Raw genomic sequence first — 18,750 nt, forward strand, 5'->3', positions numbered from 1 at the left:
TGAGAAGAGGCATAATAATAGCATCCGCTTCATAGGGTTTGTTGTGAGGATTAGATGAATCAATTCACTAAAAGCACAAGAACGATGCTTGGCAAAAACACGCCAAGTCCCGCAGCGATGTCATGTGTTCTTATTTGGATGCAGATCAGTGATCCCAACAGCCAGGTCCTTTTTTCTTCATCAGTAGAGTTTTCCTGAGCTGCACTAATCACTTTTGCTCCCCTGTTTCTTGCCCGCAGCCCTAGGAGGCAGGTAGATATCATCCTTCCCTTTTTTGATGATGAGGAAATGGTGTGGAGGGGATTAAGTGAGTTGCCAAGAGTAAGAGTGGGCAGCCAACCAGCCTCCTGGCTCTCAGCCCCCAGCGCTTTCTACTATCTTGCGCTAAAGCCTCAGATGAGAAGGGAGCAGCCCCGCATTTGGGGCAAATCCATGATGTCATTAACCCTGGATCCACAAGGTACCCTTAAAGATATGTACGGCTGGATCAGACCTTCTTCATCAAGATTCAGTTCCAAAAGCTCTTAGAAATACACCTTAGATTGCAGCAAGGCAGCACCTGTCTGGCTACAGTGGCTCTGCTTTTGCATTTCTCCAGGCGATGGAAAGGTGGGGTGATGTATCATGGTCTCCTTCCACTTTGCTCTGCAAAACCAGGATGGCTGCTCTCCCCACTCCGCCCCCGCCCCGGGGAACTAAGCTGAAATGCAGGTGTTCTTTCCAGCTCAGCAGATGCTAAGGCGATAAAGCTGCACCTTGCAGAGGCTCTGGGCGATTCAGACCCGGAGGAGCGCTCAGTCCAGGCCAGCTCTCTCCTCCCTGGTGGCTCTGGGATGGATGCGTGTCTGCACTCAGGGCGGCAGCCCCAGTCCGTGGACGAGGCACCGAGACCCCCGGATGAGGAGGGTCTACAGACAGACGGCAGCAGCGGACCCCCGGGAGGTAACCTCCTTCCTCAGCTCCACATCTTCTCCCATCTTTTCCTGGGGATGGCGTTTTGCAGTAAACCTCAGGCACAAGAATATCCATTTCCTTTTAACCCTAGCTCCTTTTCTTATCATGATGCTTAGTAGAAAAATGCCTTTATGCAAGCAGAAGCATGACACTAAAGGTAATCCCTATGTTTTTATTATTTACCTATTAAAGACCAAAACTTTGTTTTATCCAAATCTAAGAGAGTTAGATTTTTGTAACAAGAACTTTTAAAAAAGAAATGAAATCTAGATTCCTTCCTGCTTTTCGCCAAAATTCATTCCTGGCGGCTGCGTCCTCCAGTGGATCAGTGTAAAGTCAAGTGTACTTTCGCATTATGACAACAGAACCCTTTAGTGTTGTTTTTCTGGGCAGGGAATCAGTAGTAAATAAACAACAGACATAACAAATGATGTCAAAAGAGCCAAGATGTAACATTCAAAACATTAACAGTCAACAGTGGAAAATTATGTTCCAACTCTGTTAAACCAGGATGGTATTTTTACTAAACTGTTTATATAAAAATGCAACTCTGCCTATCTTGAAAATCTGATGTCTCTAAAACTGTCAGACGAGCATAGATACAATAACTGAAAATCATGTGCAATCAACATAAATTTCTTTTATCTTTGTAGCATGGAAAATGGTCTTATGGAGGATATTTATATGCCCATGTTTCTTTACAATGTCGATCCAGAAGGTACAACCATCAGCTTATGATCTGTCATCTTGTGAAAGGATGAGCCACTTAAAATCAGCACATAGACTTTTCCTACAGTCTTGAGAGAAAAGTTAGCCTTTATTTGTGGTTATTTGTGGGAGGAAAGGAGGAAGGAACAGTCTGGGTGATATCGAGGGGATGGAAGCTGGCAGGAGGTGGCCTGGGTCCCTGACGGTCTGGCTGCTCCAGTGATGAGAGGCTCAGAGGTAAAGAGGGCAGCCCCGTACCCACTCCTCATTCCAGATGGCCTGTACCAGCGCCTGCATTTCAGGAATTTTGCGAGCTGATTGTTAAACATGGCCATTGTTAAAATTTAAGTCATATAAACTTACAATGAAACGGATTATGTAAAAGGTAAAGGTATATGAAAAAACTTAGGTAATAAATACTCACGTCTCATCAGGAATTATTTTCCTACATTTTACGATGACCTGTGCCCTTGAGGCTGTTGAGGAGTGCCGTATCCGTGTGGTAGAAATGCTTGTGATGCTGAGCCGCTTCACCTCTTTCCCAGCGATGGCCACTGTGGGAGCGTTGTCACCATGGTGATGGCCAAACTCTGCACGTCAGTGCTTCCTCACCGCCCCCAGGCTGGTTGTTAAAGTTTCTGGGCACAAGATGGTCTGTTCCTCTGCCTTCTTATTTTCTCTGAAACAGAACTCAGAGTCAGCCTCTCAGCCTATGGGAGAAGCTGGGTCCTCTTTGTTGAGTGATAAATTTCAGGTTCATGGTTTTAGATGTTGGTAGTTTCCTTTATAAGAGGTGGGTGAGGATCAAAGGTCCTCTCCTCTCCCTACAGCCTCTCCTGTGGCACATGACGGGGAAGGATGACATCTCAGGACTGACTTGACCACTATTCATCAGCAGGTTCTTGACAGCTCAGGGAAGTCCTGGGTTTCTGGAAGCTCGCCTTTGTGGTCAGGACAGAGAATGCTCCTTCCAGGAGATCAGAACCCACGGCTGAGAGCTGCAGGCGTCATTGTGCTAATTTACAAGCTGGTCGTTTGGCCCACACTGTGGTCAAAGACCGTTTGGACACTTTTTTGTAAAATGCAACACAAATGAATTTCTGGAGGAACAACATGAAAAGAAGTACAAAGACATACACAATACAAGCTTTGGTTTTTCGTAATCAGATTCAACAGATATGGTCAAGTTGTTGTAAATGTTTCTAAGTGTTCACTCCACATTTCTGGACTCTTCTGGCTGTGACCCTGTTACAAAGCGTTTGCAGAGCCGTGGCACAGAACCGTCCAGTGTGGGTGGAAATCAGTGAAACCTGAACTCTGAGGGGTGGACCCCTGATTAGGCTTCTTCAAAGGCCCCCTACCCCTCACCCTGCGCTCACCCTGCGCTCACCCTCACCTACCTCCTTGAGTGTATGTTTCTGGTTAGAGACCTTCAGATGCTCACTGAGGGCTCCTTCCCGCTAGTCCATCCCTGGTTACACATACACAGGTAGAGCTCAGGCAGCAAGGGCTGATCTCATGCAAGTCCCCCCCACCCAGACTCCTCGCTGCCAATGCCTCTCCCCGAGGGTACCAGCAGCCCCCCGTCTTCTGCGCACGACCCCTCCGTGGGCTCAGGGTCCTCATTCTGACCTTATTACTCGCTGTTCTTTTTATGCTGAAACCCCCTGCGAAACCTTTGACATTCTGGGCTTCCATGATGTCAGCCCCTATCAGGTGCTCTTTTCCACTCATTTTATATGACATCTGAGAGCTGCGTGAGTGGGTCATGAGCGTAAAGGAGTATTTCAGGAAGAGTAATTTAATAGCTGGAGCTCATCTGACAACCTCCCCCAGGACTGCGGAGCTGGCTCGTCTTTGGGTGACCTGTACCTTTTGAGAAGCAGTTGTAGAAGGACTTAAGGAACATGTTCCAGCCAACATGTGGGAATGTTACTTCACTTCAAGACCCAAAAATAGTCAGGTCCATGCTTGCCTCGGTCCTCCTTATGCAGGTGGCTCATTCGTGCCATTCTGTGTGGTGGCCTAGCTTCCTCCTCTCACCAAAACAGAGGGAGGGATGGATCGACACCGCACTGTCTTCTCCTAAATCGAGGGAAGGGCCCAGGGCATCCTTTGGCATTTCGTCATATGATAAAAATGTCCCATAGAAATGTTATGTCCCTGTCTCCCCATATCATTCAGTTTGTGCTAGTTTGCAGCCACCGTCACCGATAGCATTCCCCCCTCTGTTTCTGGAAGATTGCTCAGTCTCTTCCCATCTGACTAATTAGGTACCGAGTGTAGATTTGCACTGGATCAATAAATAATAAAACCGATTTAATTTTCTGTCCCACAGATTCTAACAAGATAGAACCATCGCTTCAAAGCCTCCAGAAATTTGTTCCTATGAGTTACGCCAGCTACACCCAGGAGTACTATCGGTTTGCAGGCAAGAAGATTGTCATTCAAGAATCGATCGAGAGTTATGGAGCCGTGGTGTGGCCAGGGGTGAGGGAGCTGTCATACTGGGGTGTCGGGGATTCTGGGGATGAGAACAGCAATTTTGTACAACTGTGGCGCCTTGGACAACTTGCCACGTGCTCTAACGTTCTGTGCTTCTCAAATTGAGGGTCCATGGATACCCCCGCCCAGGGGTGTTGCTGGTGTACCTAGATGCTAAAGAAACACGGCATCTTTCCTGAAAACAATGATTTTCCTCTATGCTATGTTTCTTGAAACATTATTTTCTCACATTAACATAAACTTGAGTATATTGGGAAGTAGGATGAAAAATTCATATGAATTGTTAAAAAATCAGAAGAAAAGTCTTTAGAGTTTAGATTTTGTAGCGGCCACCTTTGGGCCTCCGCCACAGACCTTCGGGTATTCACTCGCCTTTTACAGTGTGGCCAGTCCAGTGGAAATGCTTAGGAAGTGGTGCTTCATCTCATGCTCTCCCTGCAACAGTCCCCAGAGGATGGAGCTGAAATGGGGGAAAACACTGAATTCAGAGCCAGAAAACCTGCTATGTTCTGGCTGAGCGCACTGTTTCCCCTGGCGGGCGGCGGTGCAGAACCAGGCTGGGACGATGGACCTCGGAGGCCAGCGCCTTCATCCTTCCCACCACAGAGGTTCTCAGCCTGTGCTTGGAGAGGCTCCGGATAAGAACTGCTCCACGGTTAGCTTCGATGGGAATCCTTCTGGGTTCTTGTTAAACGCAGACTCCGATTCAGGAGGTCAGGCTGGGGGAGGTGGACTGGGGCTGCATTTCTGACCCACTCCTGGGTGACGCAGACCTGCTGGCCCGCTGCGTGGCTGTGATCAGAGGTTCCTTGGAGCGCCCTTTGCAGTCTGGGTACCAGTGATGGGGGAGGTAGAGGGGGGGACAGGGGAGGGACAGCCAAGGGCTCCAGGCTCTTAGAGCTCCCCCCTCACTGGCCCCAGCCAAGGAAGCTCGACTTTTACCCGTTATACTTAATATAAGTATGATTTCCTTCAGCTAGATGTTTTTCTTTAGCTTAACAAGTTTGAAACCAGCAAGCGACTCCACAGCTCCCTACTCTATTTGGCAAACAGACACCCAGAGCTGGGTGATCAGAAATCAGGAGTGGAAAAGGGTGATTTGTCCACTGGACTGTTTTATTCTTAATAAGGCCTCAGCCTTACATGCACCAAACCCCGGCCCTTCTCGGGACCTCAGTTTCCTGCAGGCTGCAGAAGAAGGATCCGTATCGTGTGGGGAAGCACCTTTTCCTTGTGTGACTTCAAGAGCAGCTGTGAGAGATGACTTTTCGGAGTTTGCTAATAGGACTAAGAAGCGGGGGAGTGTTTGCTGCAAGATGTAGCTGTTCCCGAGGGAAGATCCGTCCCCAGATGGCACCCACCGGGCCAGCCTGTCACAGGGCAGGGCCCTTCAGGAATGACGCCTACAGCCACCCGTTCAGGAACTCCTCAGAGCACACGTCTTGGTGGCTCTGGATGACACTCTTCCAAATACTGAAACCCCACACAGTGAATGATGCTCCTTTCTCCTCAAGAACCAAAGAAGGCCTTTCCTCAAAACTGCCGCCCCCAGCTCCGGAGCTCCTTGCCACGGGCTGGATGCCGGTGCCACCCCGCACCTGTGCCGCCCCGCCTGTCCCCCTCCCACTCATCCTCCAGCGCCCAGGGCCCCTTGACGCCCCTTACCTCCCTACCGTGCCATTGGGAATTGGTTTCCGTCCTCCCCCCACCCCCGGCCCCGGCCCCCGAGTCCCTTGAGAGGAGCTGGGGAGGAAAGGGAGGGACCCACGGGCTTGGGGCTGCCACCAACCCTGGCGCAGGCCATCGTGAGCGCGGCTGTCTCCAACGATCCAGGCCGCCCCGTACTCCAGCCTGGGCCCCAGACAGAAAGTGAGTCACAGCGAGCCCAGAGCACCTGCAGGAAGACAAGGGCTAAAGGTGTGTGCAAACGAGAGCGTTCACGTTGCCTTTTCAGCGCAGGGTTGCAGGGTTCGCATTCCCAACTGCGGTAACGCCCTCACGCCTAGTAACTCTCCCCAGCCTCTCTAGTCCACGACATCACCAGCCGACGCCCATTGGCTCACACGGGAAGGGACCTTGATTTTCTGTACAGAAATCGATCTCAATTTATTCTTTTTTTTTTTTTTTTTACTGTGTAAAGGATGTAACCTCCTTGCTGCTACCCCCCAAAGTGTGGCCCAGCAGCACTGGCTTCACCTGGTGGCTTGTTAGAAATGCAGCCTTGAGACCCATCAGCCCTACTACACGCGGCCGGGCGCCTTTCACCAGGCCCCAGGTGACCTGCATGTGCGCTAGGGTTGGGGAAGCACTGCCCGGCCAGTCGAGTGTTTCTTAGATGAACCGCTTTAAAAGGAAAATTCCTACGCAGCTGTTCAGGGCAGCAGGCAAAGTCCAGAGCAACCTGAACGTTGGTGGAGTCAGCAGGGAGGGGATGGAGCCGCTTACAGCGCAAGTCTTACAGCGGGTGGAGGCCTGACACGACGTAAGCAGAGCGAGGGCTCGCTGCCCTGCGGCCCCTCATCTCCTGGTTCTGGAAGAGCTGAGCTGCCCTTCCTGTTCCTGGAGGCTGGTCAGGGGTCTTCTGGTACAGGCGCTTTCACAAGTCTGTGTCTCCAGTTCCTGTGATGCATGTTACAGCGTTCATATTCCAGAGGTCAAAACACGCCGTGGCACGTATATTTTGATTCTTGTGAGCTGCAACTCTTTAACATGTCTTTGAGTATTTAACTTGCAGTGGGGAACAGGGTCCCCGGTTTCCAGGGTCCAGGTGACAACTGTGAATGTTTTTCAGGCCTTGGCTTTGTGCCAGTATCTGGAGGAACATGCAGAGGAACTCGGTCTCCAAGGAGCTAAGATGCTCGAGATCGGTGCCGGACCAGGACTCGTTTCCATCGTGGCCAGTATTCTAGGTTTGTCTGTCTATTCTCGGCCTTGTTTCAAAAGACGGTTACGGTGACAACAGTGATAATAACCACTTACTACTGTGTGACGGGCTGTGGTTTAGGTGCTTGGCCGTGATGGCACTCACTGAATCTATCCAGACGTCCAGGCTAGAATGACTGCTGTTATCCCCAGAGATAAGATAACTGTGCCTTAGAGGCTAACTCGTCCAATCCATTGATTATTACCACTTGAGAAAGTTGAAATTCTGAAGGTGTGACTCTTGAATTCCTGTTGCAAACAGCTCTGTTATGCTGTCTCCTGCTTTTCAGTGCAACTATTATCAACTAATGTTTTGGAAAAAACAAAAAATAAGTGAGTGAATCCAAGGAGAAGACAGATTTATACCCAAAATGCCAGTTGTGAGTCCTGGGAGCTGGGCAAGAGGCGGGTATGTCTGGCCTACTTCAGCCTACACTATTACAGATCTTCTTCTATCAAAACCAATCTGGAATTATGATTTTGTGAAACTTTATCACTAGCATTAAAATGTCTAAAAATTAGTTTAATGCATTTAGTAGGAGGGGAGAGTCATTCAAAATAAATCATCCCTTAGGAAAGAAAACTAGGTGCTGACACCTCACGTAAGAGAACACCAAAATCTTCAGATAAAGACAGTTTGGGAGGGAAAAACAAAGATGACAGTAATCAAACGCTAAGAATCTTGGTATGTTTAGTTAATTATTCCGAAATCTCTCAAAACTGCACCGCCGTTTAACTTAGTTTCTTAAAAGACGGGAACGTTATTCTATTTCAATGGTTCTTCACCAAAGGTGATTTTTGCCCCATGAAGGACATTTGGCAGTGTCGAGGGACATTTTTGATCAGCATGACTTGGGGTTTGGGTGGGGAGGTGCTACTTGCATCTTGGGGATGGAGACCAGGGACCCTGCTAAACATCTTACAGGGCACAGGGCAGGGTGCCCCAGGAGAATTATCCAGCCCATATGTCCACAGGGCCAAGGTGAGAAGCCCAGTTCCATTTCTCCCTGAGAGTATGTGTACCCTGTGGCTGCCCGAATGTTCCAGGTAATTCGTACAAGTTTCCTCTTTCTCTCTTAGGAGCTCAAGTCACAGCAACGGATTTGCCTGACGTCCTAGGGAACCTTCAATACAATCTTTTAAGGAACACACTAAACCATACAGCATATCTGCCTGAAGTGAAAGAGCTGGTGTGGGGAGAGGGCCTGGAACAGAACTTCCCCAAGTCCACGTTTTCCTATGATTACTTGCTGGCTTCTGACGTGGTCTACCACCACTACTTCCTGGACAAGCTGCTCGCCACCATGGCGTACCTCTGCCAGACGGGAACGGTGTTGCTTTGGGCAAACAAGTTCAGATTCAGCACCGATTATGAATTTTTAGATAAATTCAAGCAGGTTTTTGACACAACACTCTTGGCTGAATTTCAAGAGTCATCAGTCAAACTTTTTAAAGGAGTGCTAAAATGGGACTAAATTAAACAAGATGCCTTTCGAAACATTAGTGTGTCTTTCGAACAGTGTTAGAAATTTTATAAGATCGCAAAGGTAGTGCACGGAAACAACTTGTATAACTAGAACAAACATAATATTACAGCAACTCTCCAAAGCAACCAGTTTAGGATTATCTGCTTCATCTAAATATACACAAATAACATGAAAACATGAAAGTAGCTTTGTTGGCTTCCGAGAGTCTCAATTAAGTGTTTAATAAATTTGACACAAATAAATTAACAAACAAGTGGATTTCCTCTCATTATTTCTACTGGAAAGCATGGTTTTAAACCTGTCAATAGACTTCTGTCACTTGCTTTTTGAAAATGAGCTTGACAGGGTCCGTGTATCTTAATCTGAAGAGTCTACTTTGTACAGATTTTAACTGTAGCAAAGGGAGAGGGTAAAGAGTAATGGAAAACAAGTTCTAGGCTTTACACTGATTAAAACTGAAAACTACGGAAACAGTTCTGGAATGAGAAAATGGATGTCACCTCAGGGGCCCAGAACTAGTGCTGAGCACACACTCTGCACCATCCCCAGTGCTTCTTTCAGAAGTTATTTATGTGTATCCAGCTCTTTCCGTTGTTTTCAGTGGTGTGGTGCAGACATTGGTCAGCATTACCTTAAGTAGGAAAACTGTCCCGACTTTTAAAAGAATTTGAAAAAGAATAGATACATGTGTAACTGAATCACTTTGCTGTCCACTTGAAACTATCACAACACTGGTAATCAACTCTACTCTAGTATATAATAAAAAGTTAAAGAAAAAAAAAGAATCCACTTTATAATATAAAAATAAATAAAGAACCATTTTGTCTCCTGTATCAATCACACAGAAACGTCATAGTTTTGCCAGGGATGGCTTCTCCTGGAACGTATGTGTCGGCATGTAGGCACAGAATAATCTAGCCTGAAAGCAGGGCTGACAAGGCAGCTTGGCGTCACCGCCCAGATCCCGGCATCACTCACCCCGGGTACCACTGATGGACCAACCTTTCTAGGAATCACAGTTCAAAGCAGACTTTGCCAGTCTGTGGCTGTATGTCTAATTTCGACAGCAAACTTAATAATCATCATTCTAAAATTTCATTATCTGAGAAAGACTTACACCTCACTGAAAGACAGAAGTAGTAATTACGGATAGAAAAGTCCTTGTTACAACAGAGAGCCAGATGTGGCTCATAGATTAAAAAAAAAAAAAAAATTGCCTGTGAACTTTCACGGTGTACTGCACATCCTGTTAAAAAGCGCTGTTAGGGCTTCCCTGGTGGCACAGTGGTTGAGAATCTGCCTGCTAATGCAGGGGACACGGGTTTGAGCCCTGGTCTGGGAGGATCCCACATGTCGCAGGGCAACTAGGCCTGTGAGCCACAACTACTGAGCCTGCGCGTCTGGAGCCTGTGCTCCGCAACAAGAGAGGCCGCGATAGTGAGGCCCGCGCATCACGATGAAGAGTGGCCCCCACTTGCCACAACTAGAGAAAGCCCTCGCACAGAAACGAAGACCCAACACAGCAAAAATAAGTAAATTAATAAACTCCTACCCCCAACATCTTCTTAAAAAAAAAAAAATCCTCTAAAAATGTTAGCCAGTACAGAGCTTTTCTTAAAAAAAAAAAAAAAAAAAAAAAAAAGTGCTGTTATTCACCACCTCCCCCTGCAGACATGTACCTCACTCAACTGCTTCTCACTACCAGTCAGGACTGTGAGTACATCCAAAACCCACCATGAACTTAACTTCTCCTTCCACATTAAAAAATATAGCGAAAAGACCAAACCCTGAAGAATAAAGTGAGAAATTAGGGAACTCTGCAACAATGGTGATTTTCTGGTATTTGAAGGATACCAGAATTTATTGTATCTTGACATAACTCAGAAGGTAGTACTTCAAAATCAATCTATTACTAGGAAGTTTCTAACCTTAAAATTACAGTAAAATTGGGTACTAAAGGCATGTTCTAAAAAAAGGTGTGATTTCAGTGAAACTGGTAGAAGTTTTTGTCAGTGAAAAAGCACCTCCGAAAATTCCCTCCTCCGTTAAAGTCATGAGAAAACGGACAAAAATTCTCAGAAGCATGTAGCAATCTTAACCAAAGGCATGTAGCAATCTGAAGCATGTTCACTCAAAACGGCTGAACCTCAGCTAAGACAGCAGTGTGCTTTGTGATGTTTTCAATGGCCCTGTCCCCATGCCATCTCCCGCTCCATGGCAGCCTTGAAAACCAGCAGCCTGGCAATCCCTGGAGACTGTTCCCCAGAAAACACCATGTGCAAGGCCTTCTTTGACTGGACTCAGATCTCTCGCAGGCCGAGAAGCCTTTCCCCAGGGGTTTGTCTAGAGGATTACAGGCAACTGTACAATTTTGTGGCTGCCTTAGATGATGGCTAACCGTTGGGACTAATTAAAAAGCCTAAAGGGAAAGGCTGGGAAATGTCCAGAGGGGCTCAGAAAGCTGTCCTATTCCTGGGTACCAGCCACGCACATCGCGGGGCTGAAAGCATCCTCAGGGAAGACCTGGGAGGGACCCAAGTGCTCACCCCTGGCTGACCCTGAGGCTCTGTGCTGCAGGTAGTACTTACAGAGATGCCAAACCTGGTTGTAAAACACGTTCTCTAATTAACATTCAGCCAGCAGCACGACCCTGGGGAGCCACCCTACCCCTTCTGAGCATCTCAATTCCCTGACTGGATTGAACTTGTATATGTGTAGGTGAAAGTATGTATTTGTCAGAGAGCATGCATGTGGTTGTTCATGGGTGGACTTTAGACTCTAGATGGCTCAGAAACTGTGCAAAATGTCTGCACGCATATTTGCACTTTTTCATGAAGGGTCTAACGTCTTCATCAGATAAAGGAGTCAATTACTCAAAAAACAGTTACGAATGACTGAGACCAGATCTCTGGTAGGCCTTTTACAGTAGTAAACTCTAAGGGAAGATTTAAAAACCATACGCACACAAACACATTTGCTGTAAGACAGTAGAGGCCTTTTAATATTGTCTACGTGTGTTTATTTTACGGAGGAAGGATGAAAGAAGTATAGTAGCCAGAGAGATAAAAATAAAAAATTACACCTACACAAAAGTTAATCACATGCTAAGATTCGGAAATATATTCAAATAATTGCAAGCCTGTAAGAAACATTACAAAATAAATTATCTCATGTTGAATTTTTTATCTATGGATTTAATATATTATTCATTTCTGTTCTAACCCCCAATTTTATTTATGAAAAATTAAGACCAACTTTAAGAAGCTTCAATATTCACTTTTATTATTTATAAAAAAATTAAGGTATGAGAGTGCATATGGTGTACTGCGATCTTGGGTTTGCACATTTATTCACGTGTTTACATTATTTCAACTTTAATAAACATACCATATATGTATCTCTACAATACCTGATACAGATTTAAGCTGTCTGGCACTTATACATGTATTATTAGCTCATTCTGATGCTCTGCACGTCAAGAAGATGTTAAAAATGATTGGCCTGAAATAACTCCAAGATGAAGACTGACTGAAGCAGTTATGCTCCAGTGTTTGTCACGCATTTATTTGTGCCGGTTTTATTTTTTCCCCTTAATTGAATGTAAACGTTTGCCAAAAAAAAAAAAAAAAAAAAAAAAAATCTGGAAATGAAGTTCTTCTGTTACTTTTTAGTCTAATAAATAATTTTAGCTACGCTTAATGTAGCTTTTTTAAGGCCTTCATACAATTGAAAAAAATTAAAGTCGCGCATGATAAAACCCTGTTCATTTATAAAATAAAAAATAGAATTTTATAGGTTTGCAGTTAAAAGTTACTGTTCAAAACCTCTCATGCATGTAACAGCTGCAACCCAACTGAAAGTCCGTGGTGCTGGCAGCCAGGGCACAGCCCGCTGCCAGCAATGTGAGGCATTAAGAAAACACCATGATGTCAGAGGTCTAGATTTACATGTATTAAGCCACACGCCAGCAAATTCTCTGATAAATACACATCATTTTAATAATCAGTATTTGATAGCAGATGAAAACATGCATTAGACTAAAAATGCCACAAATTTGTTTTTATACCCATTCACTATAAAATTTTCTTTTTTAAAATTTAAAGTCTTGGTTCCTATTTTAGAATACAGAGTAATCAGGGGGATACATGATGGGGAGCCAGTTTTCAGTAAAAGACGCACAATGGGTCCATCCAAGCAGCTTCATCAGCTATAATAAAACACACACAATTATTAAAAAACAGATGTTTCAAGCTCAGCATTTAGGGTAAACTCTGAATTAACTATTTAGTAATAATAAGGAAGTAGCAGGTAGAACTTTCCTTCCATCAACTCACCCACCAGCCTGCCTTCCTACCAACCAGCCTCTCCTGGTGAGGACTGTCATCCCCGCAACCCTCCTGCCTTCCCTCCTCCCTTCCTATGGACGTGACGTGACTTGCTCCTGTCCTTCCGACCACCCTCGTTTCCTTTCCTTCATTCTTTCTGAGTGCCTACGGTAGTCCAACGCTGTTCTAGGCATTAGGAAAAAGCACTGAACAAGCTCACTTCCCACTTTCGGGCAACTTAAGTTCTATTCAGGAAAGCCAAACAGAAAGTCAGCAAGCTAATGAACAGATAATAAATAAATAAATAAGAAGAAATGTATCAGGTATATAGCAAAAATAAAACTTGCTATAATACAGACGGGGAAGTGAGATGGTCAAGAAAGGGAGCTCTGAGGAGGTGACATTGAAGCTGAAATCTGAGTGACAAGAAGAAACCTACTCTGTGAAAATCTGGGGAAGAGCTCTCCATGCAGCTGGAAGAGCTGGGTCCTCGAGAGGGAAAAGGTGCGCTGTGTCAGCCAAGCAGAGAGGAGGCTGGGACGGCAGAAGCAGAGCGAGGACGCGGGAGTGGGATATGAGATGCAGCTGCAGAGGCCGCTGGCAGGGGCCGGACCACACGGGCCTTACAGGCCACGGGGAGGAGTTTGGATTCTACTCTAAATGTGACGGAGCTTCACCAGCAGGGGTCTGAAGCCATCTTTTCCGGCTGCTGTGTGGAGAACAGACAGCAGGAGAGCAGAGTGGAGGGGAGACAAGTTATGAAACATGCCCTGGTGTGAGCATCTGGGTGGATCTCGGGCTTCACGAATGTAAGAGCTCAGTTCACAGCCTACGTGAGGAGAAGACATTAAGTTCCAGAAAGAGCTCTCTCAACCTCCTCAAAGATCTGAAGAAGTGAATTTGAAATGTCTTACAATTTGAGCTGACAGAAAAGGTCTGAGAGTAAAGAAAACCTATAGTTTACTCTAATTACCAGAAATTGCCCCAGGAACCTACAGGTGCGTTTTACATCCAAAGAATACCTTCAATATGAAGACCAGATCCTCGGCTGCCTTTGGCAGGACCAGCGTACCCCAACCTCCATATACCCTTTAAGCATAAACCAACTATACGTGTACAAAGACAAGGCTAGGCTGAAACGATTTCTGTGGGGTTCAGTAAGTTCTTACACTTGACATTTAATTTGTGCAGAGAGCTCAACCACAGAACTTCCCTGCATATAATACATGGTAAAATAAAAAATGGCCTATCGTGTCAAATGAAGAATAAAATCAAACATAAACTCTAGAAGCTCAACCATTTTAGAACTGAACCAACACGTACTTAAAAGAAATCATCTGCTTCCTTCGTAAAGGAAAACTGTCTTCTAACTACACAAAATATGCAATGCATTTTGCCTATGTTGAAAACACTAGAAGCTAAAAATATAGGTTTTCTGGACAGGAGTGAAAAATGTTTTAAAAATTTTAACAGCTTACTGACTACCTTTCATGCATTTATTTTATAGTTCACATTATGTCAATTAGACTAATAATTAGTCATGATAAATTTGGTTCTGTTTTATCACTACCATAAGGCTTTCTAACTATCTTGTCACTCTACAATATTGAAATGACACCCAACAGTGGCAATTTAAATATCACTTACTTGAATACAATTTTTCCAGTTTTCTTTTGTTGGTTTTTCTTCCACAAGTTTAGTTGCAAATTTAAGGCCTCTCCCATACATTTTATTTACGAAGGCATGCTTGTAAGCAAATGTCAAAACCTACAATGTAAAACAAGATACAGCTTATCTACAAAATATTTACAATTTAAGGCATATTGCTTTAATAATGAAAGAACTGGACTTCCCTGGTGGCGCAGTGGTTAAGGATCCACCTGCCGATGCAGGGGACACGGGTTCGATCCCTGGTCCGGGAAGATCCCACATGCTGCGGAGCAACTAAGCCCATGTGCCACAACTACTGAGCCTGCGTGCCACAACTACTGAAGCCTGCGCGCCTAGAGCCCGTGCTCCGCAACGAGAGAAGCCCCCGCTCGCCGCAACCAGAGAAAGCCCGCGTGCAGCAACAAAGACCCAATGCAGCCAAAAAATAAATAAAAATCAAAGAAAAAAAATAAAGAAGGAAAATAATGAAAGAATTGAGGCTTTAACAGAAGTGTTGCTTTTCAACTGAACATGTTACATCAAGTAAATTTTAACAACTTTTTAAAACAACATCTTTAAAAGAGCTGGATATCCCACAGAACAGATAATTTATTTGGGGAAAGAAAGCTATTATGATAAATCACTAGCTGTTGGAATCCATACCAAAATACCTCTATGCCAAAGAAAGCAGAGCTAACGTAAGTGATTACAAAATTGCAAGTTAGAAGTACAAAACTACAGAGTCACTATAAATTACCAAAATTGCAAAAGAGGATGAAAGTAAACAAATGAAGTGTCAGATTATATAAACATGTTCTTACTTTCAACTGCTTCCTTTTGTACAAGTTTTCTACCTTTAATTACTGCATCTGTCAAAAATACTCGTAACCATTTGTTTATATCTTTAGCCTCCACTTTTAGAATGTGGAGCGTGTCCTCAAAGAAAGGAATCCTGTCACACTTACCTGTATTCTAGAGACAAGGAAAGGGCTCAACAACTGTTGCAACAGACACAGTAAACAGACAGGTGATATAATGCACACCCCTAACGTAAGAGCGCTGCGGCAAGAACACAATTCGTTATAACAGCTTTATTGTGATGCTCATCAAGGGTCTATCGACTTGATGCTGGACCAGGCTCTTATTCGTCTTTTTCCCAGCAGCGAGCGCAGTGTCTGGCACACAGCAGACACGAGATAACTCTGTTAGTAAGGAGTAACAGCAAGTATTGCTGACGTCCTTCCAGGTACGTGACACTCATTCATAAAATCCCATGGTACGCAGCACCACAGTCCCACATGAGCATTCGGTCACCCGCCTGTGGTCACACAGGTCAAAGTGGCAGAGGCAGAATCCGAGCTCCAGGGGCCTGATTTCAGATCCAAATCCTTAACCTCTGGTGCTGCTGCCTTCAGTTTCCGGAACATTACTGAGTTCCTTCTACAAAAGCACTACTGTACCGAGGTGGAACAACCTGAAGCAGAGAGGAAGAATTTTCTCCTACTTCAGAAGTCTTTACTACCGATCACCATAGTTAATCTTGAAAACAACCACCTGTCTACTAAAAAACCGCAACAGTTTGTGCTGCAAGAAGAATTCCACTGATTACATTTCCTTTTTTCTTCCTTTATGTCCAGAAGAAAGGAAGACTGGCAAATACCTGTAGCTATATAATCTCTACTGTTAAGAATTATAGTAGAGAGCTAGAAGGCATTTTACATGTTTTTATAATCTAAACCCAAAAAGTTCATCAATGTTACTTTTTCTACACTGGACTTTAAAAACTGATCAGGTACAAATCAAGATGATAGTTATTTAGAAGGTAAAGAGTTTGGAGAGAAATAACAAATATCTAAACTAACCAGAATACCCCCATCTCCATCCCTGACAAATGAGCAGAGGGACAGGTGTGGGAAGGTACGAAGACAGCTTTCAGATGCCCTTAATTTTAGCTGATACATAAATGGCTTAACCAAAAGCCCGCCACACACGCTCTCCAACTGTTTCCCAAGCTAGCGTGGCCCACCAGCCACTGTGCGGGCCGACCAAACAACGGTCGAGTGGTTTCCGAGCCGGGAAGACCAGGGAGGCCTCGCTAAGCACCTCGTCTTCTTCGGAGCCCAGCTCAGCCTTGCTCCATTTACCCTCGTCCTCTCCGGCCGGGCCCGCTGGGCACAAGGGATCTGGGATGCATCCCCAAGAACTGCAGCGAAACAAGAAAGAGAAAGGGTACCTTACTGTCGAAAAGATCAGTCCATTTTGTAGCTTCCCAGAAAGTTTCCGTCAGAGAATCCAGGGCGCTCTCTCCCTCCTCCTCTCTCCCTTCCAGGTCGCCTGATACAGCGCCGTCCTCCTCCCGGGCCTGGAGAAGGTGGTCGGCCAGGGCACAGCCTTTCCTGCACAGGGCGTCTACGAGCGTCGCCTTCTGCTTGTCCATGTCACTGTGTGCCAAACCAACACATTCCACAGATCAGGGGAGCACCTTGAAAAGTACAGCCTCACCCGAAATTAACCTCATGCCTTCTCTGCCTCAGATTTACAATGCAGGAATGTGGTGTAGCCATGGAGAGATATCTGCATTGCTCAACACATGAGCCACTGTGTTCCACACACAGATTAAATGAGTTAGGATCGCTGTAATCGGCTGAAACAGCAAGCCACGCGCAACAGAGGGGAAAGACTGTTGGGCCAATTCTGTCAGCTAAGAAACTCTCAGAACGGTATCTTCTAAGTGCTTCAACTTCTTATGTCAGTCGTTACATACTTGTGTAGTCGTGAACTGTCACGCATACACAGAGCAAAGGAATACAAGGCTTACTCTAGTATTTTAACACACTAACTCATTTATACTCAAAATAACTCTATGAGCAAGAGACCACCAGTTGCCTCTATTTTGCAAAGGAGGAAATCGAGGCACAGAGAGATCAGGCGATCTGTTCAAGGCCCCACAGTTAGGGAGCGGCAGATCCAGGACTCCGAGCTCTGCGGCTGGTCCTGGAACCCCTGCTCTTAATGGCCGGGGCCACCTGCCTTGCTCCAGGCAGGCAGCTTTGTTTCTGATGTGTTCCAATGCCCAGAACAATGCCTGGCACGGAACAGACACTCAGTAAATTGCTGCTGAATGAAATACAGTAACAGCCTACACTCCTGGGACAGTACTGGCCCCTAGAATGCTTATTTGACGCGTCCTATCCAACTCCTGTCAGATCCGTCTAAAGACGAGGATTAAAAGTGCTGAGAAGATGACCAGGAGGCACTCAGATATGGGATGAACAAACTGTCTAACGGTAAGCATGATTCTGAAGGACCCAGAGTGAAACGTGCCACCTATGAAACCTGCTGGGACTATAAAGTCAACAACAATTTGTACAAAAGAATTAAAATGAGAAGAGGAAAAAAGAACCCCAACACAACGCCAATAACCTGCTACAACCTAAGTTACCCACCTTAATACATCTGCAATGCAGAGGAAATTATGCCTAAAAGATACCCAAGAGCTTATGAGCAAAGAGGCTCAAAGTTAAAAGAGCCACAACTTCCACTCTCTTTCCTGGGAAGCGTTTCTGGGGATTTGAAGTGCTTGGTCACTGTGCACTTCAGAACAGAAGGATGGACGGGCTGTCATTTACTGAGTCCCTCCTTACCCCACCTCTTAGATGCCAGGCGGCGCCTGAAATGTCTCGGCAGTCCTTCACTCATGCTTTACAGCAGCCTCAGCGGTCAAGCGTTATCCCCACGTTGTGAGGGAGAACGGGGGCCGTGGACAGAACTGGGCAGGCAGGGCAGGTCTGGATATCCACTCCCCTACGGCCACCTGACTGACTGTCCTGGCCGCCCAGAGGAGGGCTGCAGGATGCAGAGCGTGGAGGGCGAGCTGGGGTGACAGGTGTGCTGGACTCGCTAGGCGTGGATTGAATCACCTTTAAGACCCCTTCCTATTTCTGCATGCTCTGATCCAATAACCTAAATTCCACATATCTGGAATGTTCTCTTCCTACCCTCTTCAAACTTCGAACTGACCTGCTCAGATTAAATACCTATTAATCCATGATGGTTTCCCTGCCCTCCTTTCCATGGGCTTTCACAGTTTAAAATACTTATTATAACTGTTCATCACATTCCATCTAGCAATTATCTATCACCTTCTGTATTAGGCTGTATGTTTTCTAAGAGTAGAGAGTGTCTTGTTCACTTTTTTT

At 45.5% G+C, this 18,750-nt stretch overlaps 2 protein-coding genes across 3 annotated transcripts in view; one reads left to right on the top strand and one right to left on the bottom strand.

Moving 5' to 3' along the window:
• Nucleotides 1-833: 833 nt before the first annotated feature.
• METTL21C (methyltransferase 21C, AARS1 lysine) lies at nucleotides 834-8,564 on the top strand (the record flags this gene model as incomplete). The annotated part of the gene is made up of 4 exons (XM_079721665.1): nucleotides 834-942; nucleotides 4,001-4,152; nucleotides 6,959-7,076; nucleotides 8,170-8,564. The coding sequence occupies 4 exons, from the start codon at nucleotides 834-836 to the stop codon at nucleotides 8,562-8,564; spliced, it is 774 nt and encodes a 257-aa protein (XP_079577791.1).
• Nucleotides 8,565-11,837: 3,273 nt separating this feature from the next.
• TPP2 (tripeptidyl peptidase 2) overlaps nucleotides 11,838-18,750 on the bottom strand; it is a gene marked incomplete at its 5' end in the record, with an annotated part of 69,198 nt that continues 62,285 nt past the window's right edge. For both annotated transcript variants that reach the window (XM_079721927.1, XM_079721928.1), the window contains 3 exons: nucleotides 11,838-12,783; nucleotides 14,549-14,668; nucleotides 16,785-16,992. In XM_079721927.1, coding sequence (XP_079578053.1) covers nucleotides 12,694-12,783; nucleotides 14,549-14,668; nucleotides 16,785-16,992 — 418 coding nt within the window. In that variant the 3' untranslated portion in view covers nucleotides 11,838-12,693. The remainder of the gene's footprint in view (nucleotides 12,784-14,548; nucleotides 14,669-16,784; nucleotides 16,993-18,750) is intronic.

The sequence above is a fragment of the Hyperoodon ampullatus genome (genome assembly GCF_949752795.1).
Source record: "Hyperoodon ampullatus genome assembly, chromosome: 16".
NCBI lineage: Eukaryota > Metazoa > Chordata > Mammalia > Artiodactyla > Ziphiidae > Hyperoodon > Hyperoodon ampullatus.